Below are 24313 nucleotides of genomic sequence, written 5' to 3' on the forward strand. Positions count from 1 at the left end.
GCCGAGCGCGGCCCCGCGGCACCGGCCCGCGCCGCCCCGCCCGCCGCCCCCGGGCGCCCCCCTCCCGCTCGCCGCCCGTCCGCCCGCCCGGAGGCGCCGCCGGCAGCGCCGCCTCCGCCCGCCGGGCCCGGGCCGCGCCGGGGGAGGAGGGGGAGCAGCGCCGCCGCCGCGGCCGGGCCCGTCCCCCACCGGCTCCCCCGAACACCATAGGCGGCTCCGGCACCAAGATGTCCAACCGGGTGCTCTGCCGGGAGGCCAGCCACGCCGGCAGCTGGTACACTGCCTCAGGTAGCGGCGCCGCGGCCCGGGGCGGGGGGCGGGGGCTGAATCAGCACTTTGCGCCGGGGCCGGGGAGCGCGGCGAGCCCCGCCCCGACGGCGCGGCCGGCACGTGGCGGGCGGGGGGCCGAGGCTGGCGGCGTGTCGGCGGCCCTCCCGCCCGTGTCACCGTATCGCTGTGTGCACCTCCCGGCGCTGTGCCCGGGGCCGGTTCCGGGGCCGAGTGCCCCGGGGTTCCTCCTTGGGGCTTAGGGAACGCGGAGCGTGTGCTGCAGGGGTCGGCGCTGGGCTGGGGGTTAGGAGGAGGCTTCGTTCTCTTCCTGCGGCCCGACTCGTGGCTGCTTCTCCGAAGCTTCTCTTGTGCCAGTGGTTGTACGGAGCGGGCTGTGTGCCTTTTTAAAAGTGATATTTGTGCGAAGAGAGCAGAAAGGAGGTGGTGCGTTGGAGGGGGGAGCTCCCCACCCTCCCGTCAGAAGATAGAACCCCTCAGGAATGGTTCTGTTTCTATACACGTGTGCACGGCGGTACCCTCTGCTGGGTTTTGGAGCTGTGTGGGAATCCCGCTTGCGTTTCCATAGCTGTTACTGAAGTGACATGCAGCACAGTCAGCTGCTGGCCCTGGGGATAAAGACCGCAGCAGAAATGTGGGTGAGTGAGAGGTTCTTGTAGAGAACACCTGGGGTGCAGAGATAGGGGAAGGGTGCAGTCAAAGCCCTCTGTATATTCACAATCCTACACTGATATTTTATAAAGGACTTCTCCTGGCTGTAATGAAGCGGTTTCCTCTCTCCTTCACAAAGTAATGAATAAGATATGAGGCAAAAAAACTGGAAAGGAAGTAAAGAAATACACGGGGGAGGTGATACCGGAAGATGCAGGCTGTGAGATAAGGAGCAGGGCTGTCGGCTGTGGCTGTGTGCTTCCAGACAACAATAGAGAATGATTGTCTTCCTTCTGAGCCTCATGTTCGAGGCATAATGGCTGTGTCCATTGCACAACTGGCTTCAAACCTGCGTCTGGAGCAGACAGCTTGAATTTAGTTTTCCAGTTGTTTGGAGAGAAAGGTAGTTGCTCTCTAGCAAGCAAACAAGACTGTGTCAAAGATATTTTTAAACGTGAGGGCATCAGAATGTTAAGACTGGATGACAACACCATAACATCTGTTTATGCTTCTTGTCATTTCATTTATTAATATGGCAGAAAATTGCTTTGCAGTGTGGAATTGCTAAAGGACCTTAGTTGTATTTTGTAGCTTTGATTTTGATGCTGGCTTCGTACCAGGTTGCAAATAAAACAATATCTACTTTTGCATCATAATTAATTCATGAGGCATAGCTACTGTTCTGTTTTGTTTTTTTCCCGTATGTTAATTCAGCAGGTAGTTCTGTGAGACTGCATCTCTGTAGGTCTGTGTGACCAGTTTGGCCTGTAGGACTTGTCTGCAGTGGGACATCCAGAAGCTCTCTGGCTGCCTGTGGCTATAGTGGCTGGGGAGGGGTAGGGTGGGGTGGCTGCCCAGGCACCTCCCTGCAGGAAAACAACCAAACAAGGATATTAAAGGGAATCTGTTCTAACTAGTTGTGCTGATGATACTTCTGACAAGTTAAATTGTAACTGCTAGTGTGTGCCTTTGGGGTTGGTGGCTAATGTTGCATAGACTGCAAGTTTTGGGTGATGTTTTTACCTTTTGAGGAGATTTTTTTTTTAATGAAAAAACTTCGTTAATGTTCCTTTCTGTAGAGCTGTTGTGTGCTGTTTACTTAGGATATGTGAGGCAGCAGGACAGGAGCTACATGTGGTTTGCTGCCTGGAAACTCATTCTTGAATCCCACTTCAGAGGGTCTATGAAAAGTGAGATGGAGGACCAAGAGGGTATGAGTTTCCTATAGAATTAGAATTGCGATAGTTTTTTGCAATCCTGTGATTGTGCAGGAATCAAGTCCTTCTACCTACACCCTTTGTGCTTACCATCCAGGCCTAGAAGCGATTTGATGGGTTATATTCAACTGGTTAGCATTTAAGCTTCCCATTTCCTGAAAACTGTTCTATTTCAATAGAGCTGAGCTCCCTTGTGCAGCACAAGCAGGTGCTTTGGGAATCCTCATTCTGCTCCATAGTTAAGATGACTATTAGCATTCTACAGCTATCCAAAAGGAGCAATAAGAAATGTGGTTCTTGAAGGGCATGTTCAAAATGAGTGAGATCTGACTGTAGGTGTCTGATCTGGGAAGGAAAGGATTGAGTTAGCTGAGCAGAGGACCCTGAAAGCTGAGGAAGAAGAGGGTGAAGAGCAGATCTGAAATGGAGAACAGCATTGTGGCTAAAGGATATCCTTGAAAGGATGCCCTTAAAAGGGCTTATAAGAAATACTGTTCATTCTCATTAGAGACCGATTGTTTTTGTAGGACAGCAATTGCTTCAGCTGAAAATAAACCCTCATTCCCCTTTGTTTTCTCCAGTTATAGAATATGTACTGCTTGGGTGTTCTGCCTTGGAAAACATAAACATGCGCTACATTCTAGTGAGAATACATCACCTAATTGTGTGATGTTAATAAACTTTTCAGAGCTGTTGAGACTGGCTGCCTGATTATGTGCATCTAGGCGTGCCTACACGTTAGTGTGTCATATGTAGCTGTAAGTAAACAACTTTGTTGAGAGAAGGGAGGGTGATGTCGCAGGCAGAAAGCACTGCAACTTCTACTCATCGATGAAGCTGGGGGGTGCTTCATGGTGGTGGTAGCATTTAACTTCCAAAGTATTCTTCATCCATACCGTGCTATTGTAAAAGAAAACTTAAAAAAGCAACTTCCTTAATAAATTTCTTCAGTTGAGTTCTGGATGACGAAAATTATGATAGAATTTCACATGTCTTGTAGAATTCTTGGTGTGGGAAGTTCGTGTTTGTTCCACATCAGTCTATGTAGTATAATTAATGGACTTGTGGAGCATTTGTCTAATGAGATGTGTTTGGTCAGACAGTTAAGAACAATGTTCCTCCTTCAACTTAGCAGCAGCTCTGAAAAAAGGAAGCTCTGCAGGTGAGCTTTGAAAACGTACTGGTGTGACCATTGCTAGTAGTAGACTACTGATCTAAGTAACTTTTTTTGTCACTTCCAGACTTTGATCTGTATGTCTTTCTTTTTTACTGAAGTCTAAAATAGTATGTGACATGCTGTTGCTTCTCTGGCCTAGCAACCTGATGTGTGGTGGCTGCTAAAACTGCTTGCAAAAATGAGATACAGGCATGCTAATGTAGACAAAACGATGAACCTGTTGCTCTGCTCTAACAGATACATATATATTTCTGAAGTATTATCATTCTGTGGTGAAAAATAGTACACTGGTTTATTTTTGGAAGAAAATCCTGCTGGGTTAATTCAATTGCTTAGCATTCAGATCTCTTGAGAAATTGATTTTGACCAGTAGGGAAAAGGAGAAGATTAGGGACAACATGAAACAACAATCGCATAATTTTCCATGGCTTGAAATGCAGGACAGATGCATTCCTAGATAGAATCATAGAGTGGCTTAGGTTGGAAAGGATCTCAAGATTGTCAGGTTCCAACACCCCTGCCAGAGGCAGCATTGTCAACCACTGGATCAAGTACTAGATCAGGTTGCACAGGGCCCCAGCCAACCTGCCCAGTTCTGTGGAACACTGATACATGCATGCCTGAAATGAGAATAAATATTATTTTTTTGTGTATCCACTTATCTTTCCTCCTTACTTTATGTGTAGCATGCCATTACAGGTCACACGGGGTACTTAACACACTTCATTTACTGGCAGCCAGCCTGCCTTGTCTGGCTCCTGGAAGTGCTGATCGAATACTATAGCACTCCTTAATGGAGTGTGTGATAAGTCCTCTTGTCTCAACCTTTCCCCAGTCAGTGGCATGCTGATACAATAGAAACACAAAGGATTTGAGTGAGTTGTTCCAAATCACGTGAGCAAAATCAAATTGACCGTGTAGATGACAATACTGCATGAGTTGAAATTTGTCCTGCAAAGTGGGTTTGTCATCGTGTTAGGTACGCTTTATTTTTGTTCTCTGTGACTAAGCCTAGTGATCAGAATTGTGGCTCTGGTAGCCTGTACCAAATCTTTTGACCTTAATTTCCGTATGCTTATTAATGCAAATGTAAGTTGGCATAGTAATCACTGCACTAACTTGAAAGGCCATTGCACTTCTGAGCTACTTGGTGTGATGAGCCAAATGGTCTATCTCTGCATAGATATTTTTGAGTGAGGGGTAGAACCTTATGGTTGTCTTGTATTCATTTCTTATCAATATCAGAAAAAAGTGTGTGCATCAGTTACAGCCATTTCTACTCAGCTACTATCTTCTTGAATGAATGTCATGTCTTTGCCAGGCCTGCTGCATGCGTTTTGAAGACAAATGTGGCTGCTGGGGTGCCTCCCACTGACTTCTGGAGCCATGGCATCCTGCCTTCACTCAGCACAGAGCCGCTGCTCAATGCTTTGCTGAGCCTGAGTGTCTGTGGTGGTAGAAGGGGCCAGAAGTGAATAGTGCAAGTGGCTCTGTGAGCTGTTAGACTGTGAATGCAGGTGTGGGAGGGGGCTGAGGGAGTTGGCTGCTGTTTCATCCAAGTTTTTTGGAAGTCCATAATCTGGTGTGCCAGGAAGCCTGGTGTGCTCCCGTAATTTGGAATAACTCACCAAGGCGCATTCATAAATATAATGCAGAAGTAATGCATGTAAACATCACCATCTTGTTTGTATATGGTCTTGGATAAGTGCAGTGGATCCAGGAGAAAAAGAAAACATGAGGGACAGTGAAATGAGAGGAAACAGTGATCTGATGCTGCTGTACACAGCTCTTTTCACTAATAATGTCTGCAAGGTAATTAATTACTGGCCACAAAGTCTTACTCTTGTGACATTAGCTGGAGCATTTCAGATGTAGCCAAGCACAACTGTTCTTACCTTAAAATGTGTGAACAACTAGTTGTACTATCTCAAAAATTCAGTATTTGCTTTGCAAGGTTAAATACTGCATGTAATGTTTCTCTCCATTTGATCTTCGTTCTTAGAAATTTTATGGGAAAAGTGGATGCATTGTTGCTGGATCTCTTACAGATTAATTGTGGGACACAACATTAACATGCAGACTTTACTATTCAACACTGTGCAGTGCAAAAGTATACCGAAGTAATTTTACATACACTTCCCTGGCCCTTGTTTCTAGCTGGATCACTTAAATACAGTTGAAATCAAGATATTCCAAGTAAAGAAAGTAAAGCTTCAACTTTTATGGTGCAAATAAAATTGAAAAAGAGCTTTATGTTTGGTGTGCTCCTAAAACGGTCCTGCAAGTATCACCTTGTGAATACTTTCACAAATTCTGATTACGTTTAGCACCTAAATGTTTCACATTAGAGTCTAAATCACTTTCTTGGAGCTACAGAACAGAAGGTCGTTTGTTTTGTTTCCGAGTCGCCTAGCTGGGAAGGATTTCATAAAGTTAAGTAGGTGTGTGTTGGCTGATGTTCTTAATGGATGTAGACAGTGTTTGATTATTTATTTCCCAATAGCTTTCAGTGAAGCAAATTAGAACTGGTAGAATACAGGAAAGATGGCACATGCTTGTGGTAACTGCCACCAAAGTAGATTTCAGTGTTGTGGCTTCAGTTTTATTTTCCCTCATTTAAGCATTACCTGCTGTTTTATGTTCATCTTGCAGTGTGTAAAGTAGGAATTTATGTATCGTAAGTATAATCTTCATTTGTATTTTGATGTTTTCTTTTGCAGTCCTGTAATTTGCCTAAGTAAATTTCTGCCTTGCTCTTAGGCTGATTTCAATGTTTCATCAGTATTCAGTATTGGAAAAGTCTATATCACAGCAGCAGAAAATGTGCTCATCAACACAAGCCTTTGAAAACCATTTCCTATTCCTGACAAATTCCAGTCTTTGTCAGTACAAAGCCTGTTTTTTATTCAAGAATTTGGCGTTTGCTGTTTGAAATAAGCCCTTTTTTTTTTTTTTCCGAGTGGGACCTGTATTCTTTAAAACAACCTCTATATTTCTGCAATTGTAACTAAGAAGAGAAACTAGTTAGTCTTCTGTCACGTTCCAAACTGAAGTCTGCCTGACAGTTGGATTGGTTTAGACTCCCATTCGAAGCTGTGGGGATAGGAGTTCCTCCAGTTTATCACGAAACTGATTTGTAGTAGCTCCCAAGGTTTCACTGCTACTGACCTTGGTTTTTCTAACCTGGCACAAAACTAGAGACTTAACAAGTACACCTGCTATAAAATTTATTAGAAGTACTTCTAAGTTCTGTAGACTTTCCCATCTATAGGTAAAGATAATGAAAAGATCTAAGGAGTAAGGTGCAGTGAAGAAGAGGTTTGGTTCCTGTAGAGCAGCACATGGCTAGATGGGCAAAAGCTGAAAGTAGGAGTGTAAAAGCTGGGGACAGGGTCTGCATTTCCTCATAGTAAATATCCAGTAATTAGCCATGTTCTGAAAACGAAGCATGGAACATGTTATAAACAGTGTTACTGTCACTGTGCTCCACTACTACTTGTACTGCTGCAGGTGCTGTATATGTGTGACTGAGAGATCAGACAGGTGTCCCATGTACTGCTCAAAATTTTGATTGAGCCTTATGCTCTGCCAATGAAAGAGACACCCACTGTTAGTGGGACTTCAAATCACCAGCCTGAAAAGAGAGGTTTTGCACTGGTAATGGTGGAAGCTGTGTCCAGAGCAAGTTTCCAATATACTGTGCTGACCCATGGCATATGAGCACTTCAGTCTCATCCAACACTGTGAGGTTGGCTATGTGGGACATGTGTTGCTTTGGTGCAACTTACGAAGCCTGCACTGTGACAAGTCTAAATGGGGGTGATGAACCAAAGCGTGTGAATGCCGCGTGTCTGATTCATGGGGTAACATTATTTAATATGGAATGATTCTTTCTTGCTCACTGCTTTGGATGATGTTGATTGTAAAAATAAGTGCAGCTTCTAGGCAGGAAACTTGAACCAATTGTGTCTGTAGCTGTCTCTGTACATCTGTCTGCTGGAGACTTGGTCTGTAGTCACGATTATTCTTAGTTTGGTGGAATTTCTGCCAGTTTGCTAAACAAAACAGGATGTGAAATATCCATAGATAATGTCAACATTCTTTAGTTGCATACTTATATTTATACCTTATTTCAGAGGATTGAAATCCTGTCATAATATTACTTGTTTTGGTGAAGCTCATGGTTTTTGCTTAATTTTTCTTCAGTCAAGGATGAGTCTCATCTTACAGTATTAATGCTTGAAGCGTGCTGACTGTTCATAGAAGTAGAATTCAGCAGGCTTTCTGAGCCCTTAAAAAAAAAAAAAGCTGTTGCTGTATCTGCCAGCTTTCCCAGGCTGGGCTTTCTACCTGGTACTGAAGAGGTGGGAACCTCTCTTCCTTCCCACCACTACAGCACAAGGTTAGACAGGCAACACTGTCAGCTGAGGAGTTGACTGTTTCACTTATCTGGGGACTGTTTGCAAAAGCTTTTTTCTATTTTAACTCACATTCACATATGAAGAAAACTTACGGTGCTATTCATCTCCTATTATATCATCCCATATGGCAGAACATACCTACTGTGATAATGTGGGCTTATTTATATTGTATATATTCATTTCAAATATTTTGACTTTAGCCTTAAGCGCTGTCATGTTTGATAAACTGAAAGAAAAACCTCTCTGAACACTTTAAGTTGATGCTAACAGTAGCTTTCTGTCCCTAGGTAATGTGGTAACAAGGAAATTACCGTGCTAGAATATCCCCCTTAAAATATTTGTAAGAACAGGGAGCTGCAGGTAATGCTGTCAGTAATGCGAGTTCTCCTGGGGCTACTGAGGTTTATTTAGGTTTTATTTTACTAAAAGGTTGGATGGGTATGTGTGGGGGGCTTTTTTTTTTTTTTTCATTTTCCTTTGTGTACTTCCTTTGGAAAAGGATTTGATTACTTACATTTTCTAATGCAAGTAATTTCAAAAAGATGTATTAGTTGATAGGGAAACTTGCATTAGGTTTGAGTTAATGATCTCCAAAGTCACCATGTAGTTGCATTAAAGGGGGGGGAAAAAAAGTCTTAAAGCAAATCTGTTACTCCGTCCTTGAGTAAACACTGGTAGAAGTTCCATCCCTTGGGTTACACAGACTTGTTAGTGATTTTATTGCCTGTAGAAAGAGAAGTCTGTACCAGCAGACAGAGCAAACAGCATACCTTACTTCACTGCACTGTAAGAGCAGAAATTTTGGTTTTGGTCCTCTTTGAACAATCATATGAAATTTTAGAAAATTACCAGAAATTCTGCACCTTGTCTTTAAACTGTTCAGTGAGTTACCTGATTTGTCTTAATGAAGGATAAATTGTCTTAACCGCCTTCTTAATCAAAAATAGCTGCTGGAGAAGGAACGAAAGAAGGCCAAACACATTGCGTGGCTGGGGGTGAGCCCAAGTCTATCTCAGACTGCCTGAAAGCTCCCGGCACTTCTGCTGTAGTGCTGCACTGAGTCCTTTTTGGAGAGAAGGGCGAAGCTGGGACTGATTCATGGATTGGTTAAGTCTCTGGTTAGTAGATGTTTCAAGGAGTTCTTTCCTAAAGAGCTTTTTTAGAAAGTTCTTGCACATGTTTTGGGAGAATTAAAAAAAAAAAAAAAAAAAATTTTAAAAGTGTGCAATAGAAGCAGTAGAACTGAATTGACATGCGGGTATTTTGGACAGATTCATTGCTTTATAAAGTTACTGTATTGCAGTAAGCCACTTGTGCCACATTAAAGGTGTAGGCTGCATCTGAGGCCCTGGAGGTGATTGTAGATTGAGGGAAAGGAGTTGCAATGAGTGTTCAGCTTCTTCTACATGTAAGAAAATGAGAATCTTTACAACCACAAAGAAAGTCATTTCCCCCCTACTGTCTCCTTCTACAAAAGCTGACATATTGGCAATGTTTTGTGTAGCTGTATGCAGCTCTTGAGAGAGCCGTCAGCATGAGATCTGGTCTGTGGATTATGTAGTTAAGTTTATGTCAAGAAGTACATGTACTTGTAGTATATGATTGGAAGCTGTTGTGCAGTTAGTATTAGCATAGTTTTCAGCTGTTGTCTTTACAGTTTTTCCAGCTTACAACATGCTTTATATTGTGCTTTGTATTCTGTCATATTACCGTTGGCCATCATCATCTCAGTTTGAAGGATACACCATCTTTCAGTATTGGTTTTTCTTGGCATATGTTGTCTTGTTACTTCTGAATTCTGTGAATATGATTACTGGAAGAATAAATAATCTACTGAGCTCCCTTTTGAGATCAGTAGCCATGCTTTCTAATGATGTGCATCTATCCAGAGAGCATGTGGATGTAGAATAAATTGACTTCAAGGACTGGAAGTCTGAAACTTCTCTAGTGCAAACTTGAACATTACAGGCATGCTGGTTTTTACACTTCCTTTTTCTGGACTGAGGCACAGGCCTTGAAGTTTAAGATTACTTTAAATGTTGATTATGGAGGTGTTCTAGATATGTATATTATGGCTTCAGTATTTCCTTATGTCTTCATAGGACCCCAGCTGAATGCACAACTTGAAGGCTGGCTTTCTCAAGTACAGTCCACAAAGAGACCTGCTAGAGCCATTATTGCACCGTAAGTTTGAAGAGTATTTTTAGTGTATATAATATTTGGTTTGCTAAACGCATACTTATTCTGAGTGATTTTTGAAAACTGGGGAAGTCTTGACTGTAGCTGAAAGGAATGTCATGTGGTTTCTAAATAATATTTAGAAAACGAAGTGGAAGTAGCATAGACCCATGATCATCTTGGTATATGGTCAGTTCTGTTTTGCAGATGGATTGAAGGAATAATCTTTTCCTTATGATCCACTAAGATAAGAGGTAGAGTGGTAGCCTAAGATGATGACTCAGTGCAGTTATAGCATTGAACAGCCATGCATGTATTTATTTTTGAAGTCAACAAAGAGAAAACAACTTTGCAAAGCTAAAACTGCATTGAAATATTTTCCAGCAGCCAAAAATGGTTTGCTTTTGTTGAGTGTTTTTTTGGTGTGTTTTATTTGTTTTGGTCTACAGGAGAAACAAGCATCATCTAAGTTATTTAGGTAGAACTAAATTTAATGACAATAAATGACAATAGTGAAGCTATTAATATATATATTAATTATATATATATATATATAAAATCTTATATTAATATTACATATTAATATAATTAATATGTTTATAATTATGTGTATAATTAATATTAATATTACATATTAATATAAGAAAGGTATGTTGATTATTCCAATTAGTTGTGAGTAGGAAGGAAACACTAGAAAATGCACCTTAATTCACTTCTTGTATTTCCTGTTGTATCATAGTGTTAACATAATGTTAGAAGTATTTCATAATTTCCTCCATGGATTCAGTACTATTGTCCCAAGTCTGCCATGCTCTTTTCTGGAGAAAGGCTTTCTAGCTGCAGCTTAGATAACCTGAATTCTTTTTCCAGAATTGCTGGAGATACTTCTGTGGCCTTGCTGAATTCTTTCATTCACCTATGCCTTTGTTTTGACGTCTCTAATGTGGAATATGGCTAATAAAATTTTTGTCAAGGACAGAAAAACTTGCATCAGAGGGAACCTTTTGAAGGCTCTGTTAACCTTGCTGATTCACTCTGTCTCCCTTTCATCTGCCTAGTCTGCAGTAGTGTACCCTTTTGAAGTAAAATCCAGGGATAATTTCGAGGATAACTTGCTCCAGATACCATCTGTGTATATGCTTCATGCTGCATTCCACTCCCTGTTGCTGAGGATGGAGTTCATCATTGACCGAATATTTTTATTCTCCCTGCTGTTGTAACACAGTCTGCTTTTGCCAGATTCTTCTACTGTCCTCCATGTTCAGTTATATGTATCTGGTTAGGAAAGCTTCCTCCAACATTGTATTATTTCCATGTCTAGTGGCTGCACTCTCAGCATTGCTATGAGCTTCTGATAGTATGCAGTTGTACAGTGGATTTACTTTATCTTTTATAAATAATGAAAGGTGCTTTGATTAAGGAAGCCTACTTAATGTTTACTGCTAGCTCTTTTACAAATACATCATGCACACATTCAGTATTGGAATAGTGCTCTTCAGCTGTTCCATGAGATGATTTGGGGATTATTCTTGCTATTTCTAGTTTTTAGGGAATAAAAATGCTAGTATTTCATAGCAATATAAATATTATGAAATATTATGTGTGTTTTACAAAAATGTTAAACGTAGTTAACACTGTTTAACTTGATTTACAGCCATGCAGGATATACCTATTGTGGATCTTGTGCAGCGCATGCTTACAAGCAAGTAGATCCTAATATTACGTAAGTATTGAACTCTTTTTTTAGAAATCTTACAATGAGGTCTATGCAGTACTTCTTGTTCTCCTTTTTTTTTTTTTTTTTTTTGTCTTTTATACATTCATCTTCTACTTTTTAAACCTCACGGTGCTCAAATTGTTTGAATCGTAGAAAAAAAAATGTGGTATTGTTGAGGAAGAACATGTAAAGCAGTATTTTAAAAAACTTGGAGATTTATTGACAGCTACATTTCTAGCAGGGAGGTGTAAAAGGTGTTCTTTTAACAAATAATAATATGAAATTTGCTTTACTGCTCAATGTTCCATTGCTTTTCTAAGAGTCTGAGCTATTATGTATCTTACTGGTCATAGGGTATCTTTGTTTCTGTTTTATTTTTTTGTGGGATATTTTGTTTGCTTTTAAGTATACTGAAGTATTTGATCACAATTCTGCATTGGTTTTTCAGTGCAGGATTATGGGCTGAATGCTACCAGGATTCTCTTCTGCTGTGGAGAAAAAGTAACCATTGCATGTATATAATAATTAAAGTTAGTGAAAGTTACTTGTTATAATAGTTTTAAATGGACTTGTGTTACTAATGGCACAGGCTCAAAAATAAAACCCCAAAATTTAAAAACAAAAAACAAAAACAAAACAAAAAAAATACCAACAACAAACTATTCCCACTGTAGTCTGTCTTCATCTGAAAATATGAAGAGATTTTATTCTAGAAAAAAAATGTAGTTCTTGCCTATTTTGACAGCAACATTTGTTCAATGAGAATCTTAAAACATCTCCAGTATTTACTCACTGTATGGATCTTGCAATGTAGTCTAAAAATTGGCTCTATCAGTTGCTTATGAGATAAATGTCATATTCCCAAAGACAATGTTAGCATACACTTTAAGCTATTGTAAACAAAATGAAGATAACTTAGTCTGCCAGAGAACTGATTTCTCTAAAACTAAATCAAGTTGCATTCCCCAGGTTCAGTGATACAGTGAGTTAATTGAACTTTCTGGATCACTTGCTGTTTTATTGCATGGGATGTCTAGAATTCACTAGAGTGTAATTAATCTTTCAACTGAACTATTGCACATTTAGATTTTTCTGTTTGTATGAGCTTTGTAAACAGCTATAGTATTTTAGTATTGCTCTTATTTCACATGCAAGAAAGAAGAAATGAAAATCTTTTAATGTCTTCACCACTTTAGTTCAGTGCAGAAATATCATGTGATCCTGATTCTGAAAAGCTGAATTTCCTGTAGATTTTTCTGAAGTTCTGTGGCAGGAGAGCTCGTAACAGTTAAGCAAGAGCCAGGAACTGATGACTTCATGAAATATCTTGATGATGGGTGAAAGATGGCAATATCAGCTGAAGCTATGAGCGTGTAGATCCAAATCCCTGTTTTTAATGCAGCAACTGGACAAATACACCATTTGAGATTAGCTTAAAGTGGAATTTGGTAAAACTTGAAGCAAAGGCTCATCAAGTAAGCTATTGAACAGCTCTGAATAGATGATAAATCTATAATCCTCATTTGAGAGTGCATACCTGTAATTGTTGACGGTGTATAACTGAAGGTTGAGTTAGATTTTTCAATTCACTCCTTGGACCTAAGGGCTATAATGTATAATTCTGCCTTCAGATAATTCCAGTCAGTTGCTAGTTGATTAGTGTTGGTATATAATCTGTTTAAGAGGTTTAAAGCTACGTGAAGCATTACTGCACCGGTCTTATGATTGTTTCTGAGTAACTGAGTGAGGCCGGATCAGGGATTGATCTGTGGTCTGATTCATAATAGAATAAAACTCTGCTGTTAACCACCAGGTAACTGCTGAAAGTATCACTTCGTATGTCAGCATTTTTATTAAACTTATCACTCTAAAACAAGTCTCTGTACAATTGCTGTTGTCTAAATTCTGGGCCTTTTTTGTTGATTGTTGTAGCCGAAAAATTTTCATTCTTGGGCCTTCCCATCACGTGCCCCTTTCCCGATGTGCACTTTCCAGTGTGGACATTTATAGAACACCTCTGTACGATCTCCGAATTGACCAAAAGAGTAAGTGTGCAATAGAGCTTACTTGCTGTTGACTGCTGGGGCTTTAGAATTAGCTGTGGCAGTGCAGTGCAGTGGACCCTTGTGGTGATGGGCACATCATTGCTTTTTTGTGGCATACAAATGTGAAACTTTTTACTCCAATGAGAGCTAACTTCTTGATGATCCTGGTGGTTGCAGGCACTAATATATTAAGATCACTGTCTTTTGCTCTTATGTGTGAACAATTCTCAGTCTTTATTTAAATAATCTTTGTCAGTATGAGTTTGTGCCTCTTGACAAATCTTAAAAAGCAATCACAAAATTAACAATTGTTACATTAAATTAATAGCCCCTCCATATGCATGCTCCAGCATTCTCTGAAGTATCCTATCTGCAAAAAACACAGTGCTTTAGTTGAGTGTATTTCTAATAAAGGAACAAAAAAACTACCTTTATTTGGATGCTCTATTGCATGTGACTGTTTTTTACATTGGTGCAGTACTTACAGGACTTAGTGTTAGTACATGAAAGACTGGTCTTTGAGAGTAAGTTTAAAGATGCAGTGAAGATGGCTTTGATATTCTCAGTTGTGTATGTTTCAAAATGTATCTAAACTATACAGTATCTAATTAGCTATCTAATGCTAATTAGCCAATTTTATGTTGCTGTCTCATTATCACTGATTAACCAAGCTAGTTCAGGCTTCCTGCGTGGTGCCTGCAAAAGCTTCCTTAGGTGCCAAATATTTCAGGTTTTGCAGAATGCATTTATGTAATGGAGGATGAGGCAGTGCTCTACGGCAGACTACCCACCGAGTAGAGTTTTCAAATGCAGAGATCACTGTTTGCGTACCACCAAGTTCACTTAGGAGAATGAAAGTTAACTTAGAAGGTGTGGGTTACTTACTCAGATTTTGCTCTCTCTAGACCTCGTAATTCAGTAGCAGTAGTAGTAATACATCCAGCAATGGCTCAGCTGGTCAACTTTTAAAAAATAAATAAATATATGATGGTATAGTTTGAGAAAATAGGAGTTGAAAGACTAGGCAGCTGCATGTATGTTTTCTTATGTTCTACTATGCTATGAAGTTTTATTATTAGATCTTGTAGCATAACTGAAAATCTCTATACTAACAAGGTGACTGATTTAACACACCTTTATTCCGTGAATTAAATAGTTTATGACTTGAACATAATTTTAATCTTAAATTTATGTAGAAATCAAGTAGTTGAAGTTGACAGCTCTTGGAGACAAGTAATTTGATTTACTAGGCTTATTTCTGTTAATGGTGCGCTATATTTTGCTTTATTGTTTGTGTATGGGGAAGAATGACATAAATATTTTTGATTCATTTCAGTTTATGGAGAACTGTGGAAGACCGGAATGTTTGAGCGTATGTCTTTACAGACAGATGAAGATGAACACAGTATTGAAATGCATTTGCCTTATACTGCTAAAGCCATGGAAAGGTACTAGGGCTAATTACTTCTCGTACAAGAATATACATGATGTGCATTAAAATGCAGTTGAGACATTTAAGGTACAGACGGAAGAAGTAATACTCTTTGTAGGGATTTTCCTACCATAGTTCCCATCTCTCAATGAAAACCTTGGGGAGGAGGGGTCAGAGACGAGTATTATTTGCTTGGAAAAATAGTCTACATTTGAACATTTTTGCTTATTGGTTTCAATGTGTCTTTTCATTTTCCTAGTATTTCTATTTTGCAGCAAAAATGCTGTTTTGGGGAGGGGTTTGTATTCTGAAACTGAAGTGGTTTCAGGTTTTAAAACAACTTAGGAGTGTGATCTTATCAAGTGTACTAGAGCTCGAAAACATCCTTTTAAAACATTCTGTAAATTGTTAGCAAGTCCTAAAACACCTTAAGATGTCAGTTAAATTACAGCTGTTTTTTCTTTTGCTTACAAGCCATAAGGATGAGTTTACTATTATTCCTGTGTTGGTCGGAGCACTGAGTGAGGCAAAAGAGCAGGAATTTGGAAAACTCTTCAGTAAATACCTAGCTGATCCTAGTAACCTCTTTGTGGTTTCTTCTGACTTTTGCCACTGGGGTAAGTTTCACATCTCTCCATGACAGCAGTATGGTTAATATTTTGTATTTACTTCTTTAAAAATGTCTTTCATTAAGCACGTTTTGACATTTTAACTTTTGGTAAATGTATATTTGAAACTTAAATATGTAAAGCAAAAAAAAAAAAGTTGGAGCAATAGACAAAAATGAAATGATATATTTTTCAGTGTAGCAAAGAAGTGGTGAAGAAATATGGGTTTATAAATGTCTTTTCACTTGCAATGAAATGTCTGAAGTTTCTTGCGCTTTTTTTTTTATACTCTTAAACATCTCAAAGGATATTGCAAAACTAACTAGTTTACAATTCACTGGACATGACAACATCCCTTTGGAAATAAGTTTTGTGTATTCTATTGCTGGGTAAGTTAGCAAATGGAGTATTTATGCCAACTCAGCAGAGTTATCCGTGTTCATGGTGACAGAACTAGATAGATTCCAGAAGCCTTGATATCTGTCATTCTGCTTTAATGCTTTGTTTTCCCTTTACTGTAACAATTGTTGGAAAGGGGGACTGCTTCACAAAGATGTTTTATGTTACACAACAGACCTTCTTCCCTTTTATTCATGGTCATCTTCGGTCACCTTATGTAACCAAGTTCATGTTTTACTCATCTTTGAACTGTGGAATAGGTGGAGCTGTAGAAGAGTGACCTGTGTTCAGCTGTGGCCGATGAGCCATCTAGAACTGTTTAATTGAATTATCATGAGCTTTTTCTTGTAACCTTATTTACAGTGGGTATTATTGTGTGAGCAGTAGTAGCTTGACTCCAGAGTTGACCTTTTTTTCTGAAGAATAGCGAAAAGAAATGTTACTTTACATGTAAACTTACAGAAATTGAGTCCAAGGCATTAACAGGCCGTTACTAAGTGATACTGCAGTGTCAGTTCTACAGAACAGGTTTTTCTTTTCAAGTATAGCTGCTCTTCTCTTAAGTTCTTTTGCTTGGCTTCTGGGCTGCTTCTGTGGTAGCCCTAAAATTTTCTCAGTGAAGCTAAAAGGTGTAAAGCAAATGAAGAGTACTACTTACAGGTATTACGGTTTCAATTAGTTTGTAAGTACTAGGGAGTGTGTTAGCTACAAATTTTCCCTTTTTTATTTTATACATGATTTTTGTTTCAAGGTCAGAGGTTCCGTTACAGTTACTATGATGAATCCCAAGGAGAAATTTATAGATCCATTGAGCACCTAGATAAAATGGTAAGTTTTCAGATTTGGTGGAACTAACAAGTTTCTCCTGTACTTTACATTACTGTGAACACGTCGGAAACTTCTCTAACAAAGTGTTACAGGTTGGCTATTTAATTGAATGTTTACTTTTCCTTTGCTTACCAGAGAAAGAACTTAGCTGTGGTTTTTACTAATATCTTCTGTTTTACTGAGTGTGCACGGTACATTGTATGTGTAATCTAATAAGCATATTTTATGAGAACACATGCATGTTTACTTACTTAGAGTTCCCCCAGTGAATTCCTGTCCATGTACCTTCTTATGCCTATGAAAAACAGTAAAAATTATTAAATATTGTGGTAGTTCAGACTTGATAGTTATGATACCTGCATATTGAAACAACTTTGTGATCTTCATGATTGTATTAATGGTTTCAGCATCATTCATTAAGAAGGGGAAAGGTAGGGGATTGTGCTCTTGAGGTAAACAGAAGTCCCTGTTTCCTGGGGGAGCAGTCTTACCTCTCTTCTACTCTGTAACAGTTGATGGGGGAAAAATGCTAGACCATACTTTGTTCTAGGTTTGGCAAATGGTTGGAATGTAAGTGAAATACACAAGAGATTATAATGCCAATTTTGTTACATCTTCTTTGCAATCATAGGAGCCAAACATTTCCTTTTAAATTGGAAAAAAAAAAAAAAGTGTTAATGCTCAAAATAACATTTAACTCACAGAGTAAAAGTAATTTTCCTGGAAACACAGCTTCAAAATTCAACTAAAAATATTGGATCATTTCTGCGACTTCATAAATCTGTTGGAAGAGGCAGCTATTGTTATTTAAGGAACATTCACTTATCTTTTTTTACTTCTGTCTGAAATAAGTACAATAAGAAATATGTTGGAGAGAGCTCTGGACTTTTTTTCTTTGTGTATCTATATTGATGTCTTTGGTTTTCACCAATCGTTGCTGGAATAGAAGCAGTAAATTTGCCTTCACTCAATTTTTACTAATTCCTATTGTCAGTTGAGAGATTTCTCTGTGTAGAGTCCCAGAACTTGCAGCTCTGCCTATTTTTATAGGAGAGAAGTGCATTAACAAACATAGTTTCCTCTTGCTTATTTCTGTGGAAAAAGGCTGGACTTTGGAATTTAATTACTTTTGATGAATATGCTGTTTTGGGCTGTTTCTTTTTGTAGTTACTCAGCCAAAAAGAAATGACATTTTTGTAGCTCTGGTGAAATTGATGTCTACTGTACACAGTGTAGTGACTTGAAAAGTACTGTCTTTGCCTTAATTTTAATTGGAAAACTAAGCATGCTTGTGGCAGTATACTTTTTTGCCTGCTGGTTCATATCATGCATATGTGAACACATAATTCCATAATAAGACTCCATGTTCAAACTTGATATAGAGTGATGTTTTTAGCGATTTTAGGGAATTTCTTTCTAGCAGTAGGACGTTAAGCACAGCACCACAAAGATTTGCCTGTCGTATTCTTCCAGCTTTTTGGATGAGTCTACTCAATTTTATATGCTCCATTCAGTTACTACTTTTTTGTTTGTTTTTATCTCAAGTGTTGAATTTTTTCATGTCATTTGGTGTGCTGAAGAGACTACTGCTATTACTTCTGGGCCTCTCCATAGAGAAAATAGCATGAAGTTAGAGACAAAACTGTTCTAAAAGCAGCAGAGATGTCACCCTTTGCGATTGCTGACCCAATAAAATTATTGCTAGCTAAGGGCAATAATTTTACAATTACTTACTAGCCAGCAAAGCAGCAGACTTTTCCAGACTTTGTAAGCAGGAAAGTATTCTGTGTTGAGATAAAACGACTTTTCTTTAGAAGTAGCCTTATGGAAAAACTGTGATCTTAGTTGGACTTCACCTTAGGCGTATGTGTGTGACTTTCCTAGCTAGTGTATAAACAATCCTAACCATTCCGGGCATTAGAGCTTTCCCAACCTCTTAATCACTGTGAGAAATTTCATTTACCGTGATTCTGTTAAAGACTTGAGACTCAGGCATAGAAGATACAGAGTTGTAAATATTGCTGGACAAATGTCAGTTTCTCCACAGCAACTCTTAATATGCCCATTCTGTTGCCTTGCAGTGTGATCACTGAAAGGGGCTCCACACCCTCCTCTTTAACAGGGGTACCTTTGGGAAGAAGCCTCAAATGGAGAGTTGTAATTAAGCAGCGGATGTACTGTGCTGTCTTTGTATATCATAACCTGATACTTGCCTGCTTCTTAAATAAGAGCAGAGGAGTATTAATGCATCACTGAAGAGTAATTATTCTTTGATTGTGGCTGAGCAGGAAATTCAGACCAAGCATTCCAACCTTCTCTGCCAGATTGTTCGCTTTGTATCTATTTATGAAATAAATGGATAGGATTCTGTTACTCTGAATACTGAAAGGGGAGCTGTTCAGTAACAGCCAGCTGTCTTTGTGGAGAAGCAGTGCACAGCATGGCTGGCTTTTGAAGTGGTTTTTGCCAACCACTCCAGTGTGATAGTACCTTCCAGAGAGCTCCAACCTGAGAAGTCTTTTTAGCTTAGGTGTCATGCAAGACTATGACTTTCTGCCTGACTGACCACCTCTTCAGTCTCTGCTGTGCCCAGCCATTAATTTTTCTGTTTATCTCCTAGTCTGAGTGACACTGGTGAACAAGCAGAGCTGGACTGACTAGTGCTGAGACCAAGTTTATTTCTGCTTCCCTAAGTGTGATAATGGTGGTTAAGTGTGCTTAATTACATTACATACACCATGCTAGGTTATTGTAGATGCCGTTTATCATGTCTGGTTAACTGATATATGCTGTAATGTCTATGTGATAAACTGTAAAACTTTGTAATGGTTTACATTTTGTCATATATTTTAATTCAGCTGAGCAAGGTTTAGAACAGTTATTCCAAATGCTGAAAGTTTCTGACTAGCTTCATATTTCTTCCTAGAACAAACAAAGCATCACCTGATTTAAGTATTTCTTTTGCTTCTCAAAGCCATTTTAGATGAAGAACCAAGCTTGGTTCTGCCACAATTCTTAAATTTGAAAGTTTGGAATGTTCAGTGCTGCAGAATGCTGGTAGGATAGTTGTTACTGCTGATCTCCAATGGATTATATCAACTCTATAATGTATGAAGCTCTGTTAGTATTTGCTGGGATGAACTGTGTAGCTCTAAATGCTTGCAGAGCTGATTTGTGCATGGAAATAAGCTTATGAGGTATTCTTATAAATCCTCATTGATTCACTTGAGACATGCTCAAATGCCCGTGCACAGTATGTCCTAGTGATTTATGGCTATAAAGTGAGCCTCTGGTGAGCAGCCTTTTTTTTTAAGTAGTTTGTTAATGGATGAAATATGTTCTTTTGAACTCATTCAGTATCTGGTTCTGCTGTCTTTAGTATATTGACATGTACAATTCAGCAGTAAATGCATGATTTGAGTACATGCTTCTTAAACTTCTTAGAAATGCAATGGTATCTGTAATCATTGCTACTTAAAGAGAAGCTGCCTTTGTTTCTGGCATTTGTTTAAGTTCTGTGGATCTAGAGTGTCAGTAACAGCTGTGATTGCCAGCCAGAGGTCTGAACACCTTCTCTGTCACACTAGAAGAACTGGGCTCTTGCCAGCAGTTAGGCAGTATAGTTTGGTTTTATTTTTCTGTAAAGTTAATCTTTTTATGAAATTTTCTTATGTCTGTTTTTAATTAAAATTCCACAAAGGTGATGCTTATGATTGCTGTTTTCTAATCCTCCCCTGATGCTTGTGGGAACCTCCAGCTCCTTCATTCTAGGCTATGATCCAGTCTGAATAATTAGTATATCTGCCAGATCAGCCAACACCCTTACAGAGTATTGAAGAGGTTTCACTCCTGACATGGAAATTTCAGACAGACTTCTTGCATCATGATTTCTGCTTTTATCACTTATGCTTCACAAAATCAGGGGAAATGGTTGGGAAACAGAGACAGAAGAAATCTTTGGAGAAATTATCTCTCTTCTCCCTTTTTAATGTAGCTTTCTTATATAAAATTCCCATTGTTCCCATGCAAAGTGTATGCATTTCTTCTGGTCTCTGAGGTAAAACTTCCTGCTTCTTCAACTACAATTAAGAGGCACAGCTATGTGTCTTACTGATTAGTAAGTGTCTTGGGCTCATTTGCCTGGTGAACAGAATTAATCATCTCCAGAGGGAGGAAAAACAGCAGAGGATGGATTCTGGTGTAGCCAAAATAACAAAACTGTGATGAAACCCAGACATCAGTGGTGTTAGACCTGCTATGAACTACTTTCATCATGTATGATTTGCTGTTTGGAGATAGGAAAAGAGTAGGCTGTATGTGCAGTTGCAAGTTTCCATTTGCTTTTGAGAATGCAAATATTTGCATACATGGGAGGTTTTGTTTTCCTTGCAAGTGTTAGCTTTCCTAGTAGATCCCATGTCATCATGAGTCTCATTGTGGTTGGAAAGGAGTGTATTAATGTGATGGCCCTGTGGAATATGGAAGCATGGTCTCCTGGCTCTTAGGGTTCTGTGGTGTCCCAGCTTGCCAGTGCTTTAGGCATATTCTGGATCTGATTTAATGCTCTGAGCAGATGGCACTCCTGTGCCCAGATCAACTGCCTTGTTTGTATGCTTGATGTGTCTAGGAAACATCAGTCTTGCTTTGTGCTTGATTTGCGCATGTGTAATTTGTCTAGAGGTTTTTAACATCCAGAAGTCCCAGGAAAGTGCTCTGTCTTGGAAGACTGTTAACATAGAGAAGAGATGGAGGAGAAACTTCTTCCTACTTTGCTTTTTTAATAACTGTGTCTGCTTACTGCAGTACAAAATCCTATGAAAGCAGGGATCCTTGGAGGTGGGAGTCAACTGGTCTGTGAGAGGAGCACTTTTAATGTGAACTTCATTGATACCTGTAAGGATAGTATCGCAGATCTTTGGGTCATTGACAGATTTGGAAGAGTTCCTGCCTTTGTAATTTAAGGGCTGGCGGCAAGGAAGCTGCAAACTAGACCCTCAAATGCTGAGATTCCCTCAATAGAAAGTAGAGCACATGAGGAGTAAAAATCCTGTATGTTCATGATCAGGTGATTACACAGACACCTGCTTATGAATGTGTGAAATAATCATTGCTATCAATTCTTTTTCAGGGTATGAACATTATAGAGCAGCTAGATCCTGTATCTTTTAGCAATTACTTGAAGAAATACCATAATACAATATGTGGAAGACATCCTATTGGCGTATTATTAAATGTAAGTAACTTCTGATCTGTTAAAGTTTAACATTTAGCAACATATTTGCATTTGTTTTAAATGTAATATTACTGAAGTATTCCTTAGCTCCAAAATGGCAAGTCCTGAATTAATTTGTTTTTCCAAGCATTCTCAATTTGGTCTCCAATTTCCCTGTCTTGCTCATAGACAAATGTTCTTACAAAGCCTGAGGTTTTCAATTGCCTGAGGGAGATGAGGTACCATGATCCTTTTGAATTTCAATGAAATAGTCATTCACTTTCTCTTGGCACTTTAAAATAAAATCCATCTCTGTGAAGAAGTATATTCTTATTCTTCTGAATCTTACTTACAAATGCGCTTTGTGTATATTCTTTCTCAGTATTGCATTTAGCTAGCTATTGTGAATGCCTTGTGATGTGTGACAACATTGTTTTTGCAAATATGATGCAAGGCACTTCTGTAAGAATGAGCGCAGTGCACTGTTAACTCATAAATTTATGACAATTAGAGTTCAGCTTAACGGTATTTTATACTTTTTTTTTTTTGCTTTGATGCAATGCAGGCATAAACCTGCTTTAACTTATTTGTTTAAATTGGGTCACAGCTGCTTCGCTGATGGAGTGCTGTGGATTTATCATAATGCTTGAGTGAATCTCACTGTATTTTTTTAATACAACTTAAATCTAAAATGTAAGGCTTGCTAACCTTTTTACAAGGGAAAACATAATTCCCTGGAAATGTAGTCTGTGTAGAGCATCTAGAAGAGTCTTTTAAAGTGTGGTCTACAGAAGTTCATATGAACAATATCAATACTTGGAGATGCGAGGTATCAAAATTCAGTATTATGGCTTGACTGCATAAGTATCCAACTCAGCCTCAAATAATGAGTTTTGCAATGAGTCTGGGCTATACTCTTTTAGTTTGCTTTTGCCAGTTGTCACAAAAAGTATTTCTGTTCTTTTTCTACAGTGGAAAAACGCGTCTAAAAAGTGTTAACAATTTTTTTAATTGTCTGAATAAATTCCTCATAGAGGTGAAAGTGGTTTGCAAAGGATCTATTTTGAAAGGTTGTTTGGTATTGCTTTATAGACCTGCATGGATGTATGTAGTACATTGGGGGGCAAGAGCCCTCAAGGGGCTGAGGAAAGAACTGAGGTTTGATCCTTGGTTGTTTTTTTTTTTTTTCCCTCTCTCCAGGCTATCAATGAGCTCCAGAAGAATGGAATGAATATGAGCTTTTCATTTTTGAATTACGCTCAATCAAGCCAGTGTCGAAACTGGCAAGACAGCTCAGTGAGTTACGCAGCTGGAGCACTTATGGTTCACTGAACTGCTGAATGCTCAGGGATGGCACCTGCACACACTCTGTATACGGGGTCCCAGCCTAGCCCTTACAAAGATACAGTCCCTGGTCTTTGGGTATACTGAAACCTCAAACTAATAGAACTTTCTTCTTTTCTAGTAGGTGTAGTCCTTCCTTAGTTTCAACTCATTTAAAAATGCTTTCTCGTTTAGGACAACGGAAGGAAGAGTGGTATCAAAACATTTTGTGATTTTTAGGAAAGATAATAGCTGTGAAGGCATGGGTGGCAGACAGTCCTTACAAATGCGACATGTAAAGCATTTACCATATCCTAAATTTGCACTCTTTGCAGACCTGTGCACATGTACTCAGCTTTCAGAATAGTTTTGCAAGTTGTAAATGGGGAAAAAAAAAGGAGTGGAAGCTTTTTAATAAAAGGAAAAAAGGAAAACAACGCATTTATAAATGATCCTGTATTAGAATATAATAAAACTCCAGTATAGTCAGTTACTACCCGTGATGTACAACAGATATCTTCTATTTTAGTTGCTAATAAAGGGCTACACAAACCAAAATAGTCTGATTTAAACTTATTGCTTTGTGTTCTGTATGTGGCTGCTTGTCATTAACATCCTTTATCCTTAGTTCTTTGCTTGAAATTCAGCCATTCTGTAAAATACTTTAGAATGTATTTTATATTCAACATTTGTTATGCTTATTTCATTTACAGATTTTTATCTTAAACCTGCACCGAGTTCAGCTGTGCGAAAGAATTTTTAAAAACTTGTGTTTTAATTGTTTTACAGAATTACACCTTTTAATATGTGGTACAAA

At 38.9% G+C, this 24313-nt stretch overlaps 1 protein-coding gene across 1 annotated transcript; it reads left to right on the forward strand.

Moving 5' to 3' along the window:
- Positions 1-75: 75 nt before the first annotated feature.
- MEMO1 (mediator of cell motility 1) lies at positions 76-24054 on the forward strand. The gene is made up of 9 exons (XM_085219582.1): positions 76-288; positions 9857-9938; positions 11587-11655; positions 13582-13694; positions 15031-15142; positions 15601-15743; positions 16885-16961; positions 22090-22194; positions 23374-24054. The coding sequence occupies exons 1-9, from the start codon at positions 228-230 to the stop codon at positions 23503-23505; spliced, it is 894 nt and encodes a 297-aa protein (XP_085075708.1). The 5' UTR covers positions 76-227; the 3' UTR covers positions 23506-24054.
- The last annotated feature ends 259 nt before the right edge of the window (positions 24055-24313 follow it).

Source organism: Meleagris gallopavo, chromosome 2 (assembly GCF_905368555.1).
Source record: "Meleagris gallopavo chromosome 2, MGAL_WU_HG_1.1, whole genome shotgun sequence".
In the NCBI taxonomy this organism is placed as follows: domain Eukaryota; kingdom Metazoa; phylum Chordata; class Aves; order Galliformes; family Phasianidae; genus Meleagris; species Meleagris gallopavo.

Bases quoted from the DNA above. Each gene is read 5' to 3' on its own strand.
- MEMO1 (XM_085219582.1), top strand. From the start codon at position 228: ATGTCCAACCGGGTGCTCTGCCGGGAGGCCAGCCACGCCGGCAGCTGG. The intron at 15,744-16,884 runs GTAAGTTTCACA...TTTTGTTTCAAG, and splicing joins TTCTGACTTTTGCCACTGGG to GTCAGAGGTTCCGTTACAGT. The intron at 16,962-22,089 runs GTAAGTTTTCAG...ATTCTTTTTCAG, and splicing joins TTGAGCACCTAGATAAAATG to GGTATGAACATTATAGAGCA.